This window comes from Chrysemys picta, chromosome 1, assembly GCF_011386835.1.
Source record: "Chrysemys picta bellii isolate R12L10 chromosome 1, ASM1138683v2, whole genome shotgun sequence".
NCBI lineage: Eukaryota > Metazoa > Chordata > Testudines > Emydidae > Chrysemys > Chrysemys picta.
Window position 1 is genome coordinate 352,645,555 of NC_088791.1, and position 10,370 is coordinate 352,655,924.

Consider the following 10,370-nt stretch of genomic DNA (forward strand, 5'->3'; position numbering starts at 1 on the left):
ATTCGCAGTGGTGGCAGCAGACCTCCCAGCCTTAGGGGTACGAGGCTTCTCCTCCTTTACTCTAGGGGGTGATTCCTTCTTTCCTGTATCAAGAAGAGCATAACGGTTAGCTATAACCACGGCAGGACGGTTCGGAGTTTTTCTTAATCAGGCATGGGCACCTCTCCTGACAATGCTCTAGTCAGAGCTACAGGGACACCTCCACCAGAACTGCCAAAAAAACTGAAATCTGTTCGGAGACCTTAAAAAACAACAATAACAGTCCCAATGCAAAACAGCACAAGAGGGCATACACAGCATCAGGGTAGTCAAAAGCTCATATATGTTAAACCCAAGGACAAAACAAAATTCTGTGGTAAAGAGCTACCATGCAACCATCAGTGTGCTCCCAAGACACGCACGGTGTTTCATCATCAATAAACTTGCAGGATGTAAGCTCGTAATTCGGGGAAACAGGTACTGAAAGAGTTTGTCAGGGTCCTTCATGATGCTGCTTTTGGGCAGGCTTCTTCTTTGGCCTAATTTACCTCACAGAGAATTTAAAAACAGCATAGCAATTTGGCTCTTAGTGGGGTTCAACGACATCTCCTGTTGGCATAAATAGATGCCTTTTTTTCAGTAGAAATTGTTAACATACCTATTTTGGTTTTCCTCATCTGTGCACCAGCTGGGATACCTTGAAGCCTCTTGTGTTTCGTGGCCGTGTAATTTTATGTTCTCTGAAAAGAGTTTGTCAGGCTTTTCTTCAAATGCCAGAGTTCATAGATTTTAGCCACCACGTACCTCTTCGCTAGAGCCATGTTTAAATGCACCAATGGCCCTCTCCTCATCAGTATGGGTGCACATCTCCTGCTGCTCGGTTTCTGCACAGATTCAGTATAGCGGGAAGATATGTTTGCCACCCAATCTGACAGGTACCAATGGGAAAAAGAGGCCTCACGGGGGGTAAACTTTTACTTTCGCAATTCCAAAATAATTTGCAAGGGGTCCAAATTTGTCATGAACTATATTGGGTGTCCGATAGGGGATTCTTTCATTTTGTTTATGAAAGGATTCAGGCTGGTAAAATCATAATTGTGGACTTTCTCACCGGAGTTAGGTTTGTAATATAGGTGGATAGCGATAGTCCTCCCCGCCAAAAAGCATCCCTCGGCACAAGGGGCTGAGGCAACTGGGATTCATTTAAGAAGTCTGCAAGCTCCCTGTCTGTTTCTATCATCACCTCCCACTCATGCTCCCAGAGGCTCCCCACTACAATACCAAGATGCTTCAGATAGTCAGTCATGAACTGCATCTCGTAATAAAGAAATTCAAAAGTTGTCCCCATCATAGGGGTCTGTGCTTTTTCACAATAACAGGTGCCAGAGCCGTGGAAAAGACACCTATACAACTCAAAGGCTGTTCACACCCCATGAACGATGGCATAACTGTCTAAAAAGTAGGGGCCTACATGTAATTCCCCACCCCGTAAAGCGTGCCGTATCTGCATATTTTCTTTGTGAGCGATATACAACTTACACTGAATAGAGGAGGTTGAATATCTCTTTTTCTGCCTGTGATAGTTGTCTGGAGGGAGAAGAGCTACTGTGTTAGGCTGCAAAAGCATGAACCTGTACAGAGCCTTGCAACAGATGCCAGCGTTATGTACCGGAAAGGATTTCACCACAATTTTATCTCTCTGAATCTACTAGGTCCTCTCTCTACGATATCCCCTGTCTCTGTCATTTTCATGATCTCTTCTCTGTACAGGATACAGACCTGTCTCAAAATTTTGACATCCTACTGACAGAAGTGGGCGAGTTCTTTCTGCAAGTTGAACTGTTCCGATACCAGTCAAGAAATTCGGCTTTCCCTCTGGGCATCATGCTCTCTATGCCACAGTGCTCCACCCTGGGCCATAGGCCCCATGTAATTTTGGTTTTCTAAAGTGTTAAAGAAATGTGGGAGGTACGCTTTGTAACCTTCAGGAGCTTGCTAAGCATCATAGACAAGAAGTTTAAAGAGTCTATAAAAAGAATGCCTAGGGTCATAACTTCCACACATAACTTAGTCCCCTGAGTTATCTTTTCTATGCACACCTTTTCCTTCAGTAACTGTCTAATGATGAAGTATGCAACATAACCTTTAGAATTGTGCGCTAGGTACGTGTAGTCCCAGAACGTTTTGCCCATGAAGGTCTTAACAAATTTAGAAAGACACTCACCACCCTTAAATTCCAAGGATTTTTTCGGTTTTAGGGACATACCAAAAATGTCATTGGGCACATGCAATCCCTTCTCCTGCATGCATTCAAAATAATTAAAAAATATACTTTTCTGATTATTTGGCCTTTCTCAGGATATCTTTAAAACACAGGTCGCTGTCTACATTACTGGTGATCAAATCCCGCAGACACTGCTTACAAAGTCTCTCTTTACACCTGTGCCCCTTGTCCATGTAAGACTGACACTTATCCCATAAAGTTTTAGACAGGCATTCGACTTGGTTTTTTGGTGCACAGTCAACGTGTCTGCCTAAACTTGGAGCGACAATTCAGTCTACAGCGAGGACAGCTCAACTGCACTCCCACACTGTCTGAGCATGTCTCACTCAAGCAGAGGTGGCAATGATACCCACAAGAGAGATCGTGACTGTACACCCTGTGGCAAAACTCACAATATTTTTTTGCAGCAAGCAACTTATTCACATCCAGAACCCCATTATAGTGCTCATCATGCCACAGGATGAAAACAAATCTTGGGGTACACTGGGCATCCAATTTCAAAAAAGCTCCATCCGCCTTCCACCACCTAAAGCCCCAATTGTATATTAACTACTAAATGCTATTCAAATGCTTCTACGTCACTGAGCATAATCTTTTTTTGATCCGACCACCCCAGTTTCTCATGCAACTTTCTCGGCCCATCTCACAATTCCGCATCTGTGGGTTTATAGTTGGACGTGATGACCAAGAGTCCTCCCGCAAAACACAGATTGGTAAGATTTAACCACAGGCTTGCTTAAATTAAACTCTAAGGGCCCGTCTTCACTATCTGCCAGATCGGCAGGTAGCTCTCGATCTATTGGGGATCGATATATCGTGTCTAGTGTAGACACGATAAAATTGATCCCCGATCGCTCTGCTGTCGACACCAGACCTGCACCATAGCAAGAGGTTTGAGTGGAGTCGGCGCGGGAGCGGCAGCGGTCGACTCGCCACCGTCCTCACAGCCAGGTAAGTCGACCAAAAATACGCAAATTCAGCTACACTAATCGCGTAGCTGAAGTTGGGTATCTTAGCTCGACGGCCCCCCCGTAGTGTAGACCTACCCTAAATGTAACCTAAAGTAATCGTGAGGGGCTATCTTGCTGTTAACGTCTTCGAGAACTAACTGCATCCCTGTGTATGTCTTTAACGACCTGCTGAGCTTAATTGATTTGCTCAAGATTGACAAAACAAAATTCCTCACCATACACCGAACCTCCAATCTAGGTAATTTCCATTACCAACTTCCACTCACCCATATAAACATCTGTTTGGGCATCTGCATTTTAAGGGTTACTTTGGGGTTCCTCGATGGGACCATAAGCTGTGTCTTCTACGTCAGACGCTATTACATCAGCCTACATCAGACGACTCTGTGTGTTGACGATGGCTTATCCTCCAGGCCACTTCTCCAATCTGACACAGCGGTTTGGTCAGGCCATTGCTCCCCATGTTCACATCACCTTGTCAAACCTCTATTTCCTCACCCCACCCCATCCTCAACCCTATCATTTATGGGGTCAAAACCAAAGAGCTTCATGACAAAGTGGGAAAATACATCTTCAAAAGGTGATTGCCGAGGGACAAAAACTATAAACCTGAGTGATGACAGGGGGAAAGACTATCTCCTCGTTAATCAAGTGTGTTCTGTACCAGTGCGGTTGAGCTCACCATTGCGGAAGTTCACAGTCTGAAAAGTTACTCACACCTAACCTGTTATCACTGGATCACCAAGCACTGCACTCTCCATTGCTGCGTCACCTGATCTCTTTAAGCATCTCCCATCAGACCCTACCTCCGCAAACCCCCTCGGCCTTTCCTTGACTTCCAGACCACCAAAAGATACTGCAGCTTTCTGAAGAAAGTTGGCTTTCCATTGAACTGTGTGTGAACAGGGTTAATCATCAGTTTGATGAACTGAAGCAATGGTTTCTGACAGACAAAGACAAAGAAAGCAACAAAAATGCTGAACTTCTTTTTTGTACGTATAGTTATCTAGTGAGAAAAATTAACCAGATATTTCTACGTTCAATCCTTCAGGAAGCCTCGATGATGAATGAAGTGTCTCAATTGGATAGTGCTAATACATGAAAGCTGCTGCAGGAATTGAGGACATTCTACTAGAGCTCATTGGTGAGGGTTGTGAACCAGTGTGTTTTTGATAACTGGACTCTGTTACCCTGAATTTGAGGAGTGTGTACTACAGAAGGTGTTCAACCCAATTGCAACCATATGATGTGCACTCAACCACTATGAATTAATAAAATAGAACACCAAATAGTTCAGGGTTAATGGGAAAGCAGGCTTTAACATGCAAGGCCAAAATCAAGTTGGCTGTTCCCACTAAAAAGAGGTGGATAGGCAAGTAAATAAATGTGAAAGAAAAAAGATAAATGGATGAAAACTTTGAGTCTAGATGCCTGTGATATTAGAAGTTTATTGAAAGATAAGAAAAGTGATGATCCAGTAGATGTCACTATGACCTATTTGTTTGTAGAAGTTATAAAAGATTAGCTAATACAGTGTACTTTAGAGGAGTTCTCTGATGTAATCTTGAGAAATGTTTTTTCTGACACCCTTTCTCCTCAGCAGGTGAGCAACTGGCCACTGCAAACCTGCTGTTAATTATTCAATACCATTCCAAATGTTAGGGACATATCTGGGATGTTCTAAACCTATTGCTTATGTCTGTGTGTCTCATAAACTGCGCTGTTAGACATGAGCATGCTTACTTGAATTTAATCCATGATCAGACAGAATTGCTGTGTTCCCATTGATTTATTCCTGCCACCGCCTGGAGTGAAATAGTTCTACATTATGGGCTTGTTGGGAAATTTCATTGTTCTGTTTGTTGTAGGCAAAGAGCAGACCCTGCACAAGCAGATGTACCTTTTGCTCTGCATGCTGGCACTCACAGACATCGGAACGTCTACGTCCATTGTGCCAGAGCACTGTGTATATTTTGGTTCAATATGTAAAGCATTACTGAGGGTGGCTGCCTCACCCAGATGTTTTTACTTCATCTGGTTTCTGCTGTGCACTCAGCCATCCCCGTGACAATGGCATTCAATCACTACATTGCCATACGTAACTCTCTGAGATACACCACCAGCCTCACCTATGCACGGATATTTAAGCTAGGGCTCGTGGGTTTGATAAGATCTGTTCTGTTCATTCTTCCCCTGCCCTTCTCCTGAGCAGGCAGCCATTCTGTGCCAATCGCAATATCCCCCACACGTACTGTGACCACATGGCTGTGGTGAAGATGTCATGTGGGGACACCAGAGTCAACAGGACATACGGCTTGGTGGTAGCCTTTGTAGTCATGGGGTTAGATCTGATGCTTGTTGCCCTGTCCTATGGTCTGATCATCAGGGCCGTCCTCAGAATCTCCTCCAAGGAAGCCCACCAGAAAGCCCTGAACACCTGCACAGCCCACATCTGTGTGATGCTGATTTCTTGTACTCTCTCCCTCTTCTCCACTCTGACGCACTGGTTCGGTAAAGGCATCGCTCTCCATGTTCACATCATCTTGGCCAACCTCTACTTCCTCGTTCCCCCCCCATGCTCAGCCCTATTATTTATGGGGTCAAAACCAAAGAGCTTCGTGACAAAGTGGGCAAATACACAAGGAGAAGGTAATCGCTGTGGGACACTGACTTTAAACCTGTATGACAAGAGGGAGAAATGACATCTACTTGTTAATCATGGGTGCTCTGTCTGAATTTGGCTGAGCTCCGCATTGCGGAAGTTCACAGTCTGAGAAAGTCCTCACATCTAACATCTTATCAGTGCATGACCAAGCACTGCAGGTAGGCCTCTGTGTAAATGGGGTAGGAGTGGTGTCTTAGACACATTTGTTAGCCAGTTCCCATGGGGTAGAGCCTTAACTCATGAAAGTTCACTACAGTAGTTCCCCACTTACACTTGGGAACTGGGAGAAATTGATGGGTTGGATGTTAGTGACATATATGTGTAACTTGTGAAATCTCCACATAAATGATAAAAGCTGAAATGCGTATCTTTGGTTAGCACACTTTCTGCATAAGGTGAATGGAACATTAATGCACAAGATGGCTTCCCAGAGACTGGTATCATATTAAACCTTTTTTCCTGTACTATTTTATTATGGGGTAAGAGCAGTAAACCTGACATTTTTTATTTGGCCTCTTGAACATATTTCATAACAAATTAAAACTTGGTCAAGCAGGCTTCCTCCCATATTGAGTATTTAGACACAATGAAGGCACCCACAGAAATGATTCTCCTGTGCAAAAATGCCTCAGGGGCTCACTGTGACAAGATAGAGACAAGGGTCACAGCCTATTAAGCCAGTTTCATCATAAGCCAACAAGGGAGGTGAGGAGAGACAACCCTCCCTCGCACAGTCTCTGTTGTCTCCCAATCTCAGTGATTAATCGGGGAGGGAAGGGGGGAGCCCGGGCCCACCATCTACTCCAGGCTCCAGTCCAGGGACCTAATAGTAGCAGCTATGGTAGCTGACTTTTTGGAAATAAGATTTGTACAAATCTCTTGGTCACTTCCCCACAGCAGCGCACGTGATGTGGATTTGTACTGCTTAGTTCCTCCAACAGTGCGGCTTCCTCTTACAGCTCCTGACACACGCGCCTCACTGGAGGCTTTTAACTAGTTCCAGCCAGCCCTTGATTGGCTTTAGGTGTCCCAATCAACCTAGCTATCTCCACTGCTTTCTAGAATTATCTTAATTGGCCACAGTTTCTCGATTATTCTGTAGCAACTGCCATTTGGTTCCCATGGTACCAGGGATTTCTTTAGCTTGGGGCTAACATACCTGTTCCTCACTACTTTACTATAAGCATCTGGCCTTGCCCCGTCACACCCGGACCACTTTGGACTTCTGGTCTTCTGCTTTTTGTGTATGTGACAGGAACGAGGGGAGAGGGTGAAGGGAAAGCCCTTCAACAAAGGAGTTTTTTATTAACACATCAGTCTATACGTCAAGTAACAAATTAAAGATTTTGTTAGATACCTAATACAGATGGGATTTAAAAAAAAAAAGCTACAAGCCCCAGCAGGAGTTCATCCACATTAGCATCAAAACTACGAGATGAAAATCAAATTCACATTCAAAATCCCAGTTTTGGTACTTGTATCCCGATTGAGGGTTGGGTGATGTTTCACACAAAAAATGGCAAAAGGCGGTGTTAAAAATAGTCCAAAGAGAGCCCAAAATGTATGTAGTGCAAAAACAAAGATAAGATTATTATATTTTTTATTTCTAAATGCATTCAGTGATAGTTGTCAATGTTCATATTTTGTATTAAATTAGTTTTTTACCGTTAGTCTCTAGAAGGCAATATTTCATCCTCGTTGTCTTCATCGGAAGTAGAATGCATCTGCTGTTGGTCATATATCAGCAGTGATCAGTTCAATCATTTCTTTTATTAGTGTAAACTGTTCACAACAGATTTTGGGTCATTGCATATATGCCCTATGAAGAGGAATATTTTCTAAAATATCTTGTTGCACAGTTTTGTTTTTATCACGTTCAACTGAGAAAACAATCTCTCAGCTGCAGCGTTGCCAAAAGGTAGTGACAGCAATGAAAGAGCAAGCGAGCCAAGTTCACAAAAGTCTTTGTCCTCAGCGGCATCTATGGGTTCAAGAAATTCAACCCAAAACTGTTCAACTTGGTTGTCCTAAGTATGAGGCCAGTGAACCATAGGTAAAACTCTCCACTGCTGCTTTAACTGTTTGAGGACTCCACAAAACAGTGGCAAAAATGAGGTCTCAGCCAATCTATGTCAGGAAGGGCTGAGTACTGCAAGCGATTCAATCACCTGGATGTTTGGTGGCAATTCCTCTTTTAACAATTTCACAAACTCCAACATGAAATCTCAACACCTACTTTTGACATCCTCAACAACGGGAAAAGTTAGTGTGTATTTTGAAAGTTTCACCTGAAAAGCAATTCCAAAATCAACCGTGAAAATTGGTAAGTTATTTGACTCAAAGTTGATGTCATAGTTTAACACAGTAGTCCAGTTCTCAAAAACAAAGAGTTCCATAACTTTCACCAACAAGCTCCAGTAGAATCTCCTCAATTCCTACAGCAGTTTTTCCATATTAGCACTTTCCAACAGAAACATTTGGTTTATCCTCAGACTTCCTGAAGAATTGGAAGTAGAAAAATCAGGTACATTTGGTTCACCAAATCACTGCATATATAATAAAGAACTCCAGCATTGTGATTTCTTTCTTTGTCTTTGGCTATCTGAAAGTGTTGCTTCAGTTCATTGAACAGATCAAGAACCTTGTTCAAACAGGGTTGAATGGAAAGCCATCTAATGTCAGAAATCTGCAGTATCTTCTGGTCATCTGGAAGTCACAGAAAAGCCAAGCAACAGGGTGTGTGGTGTGGGGGCTTACAGGTGATGCTGAAAGAAGTCAGGTGATGGTCAGAGGGAGGGAACTCGGCAATGGAGAGAGCAGTGCTTGGTGATGGAGTGATAACAATGCTGAGCTCAGCCAAACTGGGCCAGAACAGCCCTGATTAACAAGGAGATACCTGTTCTGCTTCTTGTCACACAGGTTTAAAGTCACTGGCCCCAGGCAATCACATTCTGCAGATATATTTGCCCAGTTTTTCACGAAGCTCTTTGGTTTTGACGCCATAAATGATAGGGTTGATCATGGGGGGGATGGCGGTATAGAGGTTGGCCAAGATGATGAGAACATGGGGAGGGATGCTCTGACCGAACCGGTGTGTCAGAATAGCGAAGAGATAGGAAGTATAAGATGTCAGCATCACACAGATGTGGGCTGTGCAAGTGCTGAGGGCTTTCTGGTGGGATTTCTCAGAGGAGATTCTGAGGACAGCCCTCATGATCAGACCATAGGACAGGGCAATGAGCATCAGGTCTAGCCCAATGATTAGGAACCCAGTTACCAATCCATACATATTGTTGACTGTGATGTCCCCACACGATATCTTCGCCACAGCTATGTGGTCACAGTATGTGTGGGGGATAATGCGGTTGTTACAGAATGGCTGCCTGCTCAGGAGCAGGGGCAGAGGCAGGATGAGGAGAACAGCTCTCATCAAACACAGTAGCCCTAGGTTAGCTATTCGTGCATTGGTGAGGATGGAGGCGTATCTCAAAGGTTTACATATGGCAACATAGCGATCAAGGGCCATTGTGACGAGGACAGCTGAATGTGCCGTAGAACCCGCATGAAGGAAGAACATCTGGGTGAGACATCCACCCATAGTAATGTCTTTCAAATTGAACCAAAATATACACAGTGCGTTTGGCATGACAGAGTTAGACATGCCAATGTCTGTGAGCGCCAGCATGCAAAGCAGCAGGAACATCGGCTTGTGCAGGGTCTGCTCTTTGCCTATAACAAACAGAACCATGAAATTTCCCAACAGGGTGATAATGTAGAACATGGAGAAAGGGATGGAAATCCAGACATGGGAAGCTTCCATGCCAGGGATGCCCATTAGGATGAATGTTGAAGAGTCAGAGTGGGTGAGGTTGAAAGCTGCCATGAGGTGGTCGATGCAGTGATCTCGCTTAGAAATGCTCAAAGTGCCTGTGAAAGGAGAGAAGCACACAGAGGGGGGTTACACGGTTTTTAACAAATAGTACGATAAATATTTTATACTTATCACCAATCTAGAAAGGGGGGTGAGCAGTGATGTGTCAACATTTACAGAAGGCACCGATGATTCAGGTCAAAGCCAAGTCCAGAGAAGTCCTCAGAGGGAGATAACCAAGTCAGGTGAATGGGCACCATAAATGCAGATGAATTTCTATGTCAATAACTGCTACGTATCTGACCATTGGAGGGAAAATATTGAACTACTCAAATACCTTACAAGGTTCTAATTTAACTTTATGAACTCAGGAGAGGGACTTGGGCATCATGACACACAGCTCTGAGATATCGAGCCCACAATGCAAGCATGGCCAGATAAGAGGCAACACCTTGGGATCCAGGAGGCATGGGATGGGGAATCACACAGAAAATATACTGGCACAAGATGGGTCAGTAAATGTTTCACCCTCGTTTAGATTTCTCCGCAATACCAAGCACCCTTCTCAAACCTGCCATTGCAGAATTAGAGTGGTTCAGG

The 10,370-nt window shown here is 43.9% G+C and overlaps 1 protein-coding gene across 1 annotated transcript; it reads right to left on the bottom strand.

Moving 5' to 3' along the window:
- Nucleotides 1–8,843: 8,843 nt before the first annotated feature.
- LOC101932499 (olfactory receptor 52N2-like) lies at nt 8,844–9,811 on the bottom strand. Its single transcript, XM_005312832.2, has one exon. The coding sequence runs from the start codon at nt 9,780–9,782 to the stop codon at nt 8,844–8,846; it is 939 nt and encodes a 312-aa protein (XP_005312889.1). The 5' UTR covers nt 9,783–9,811.
- Nucleotides 9,812–10,370: the final 559 nt, after the last annotated feature.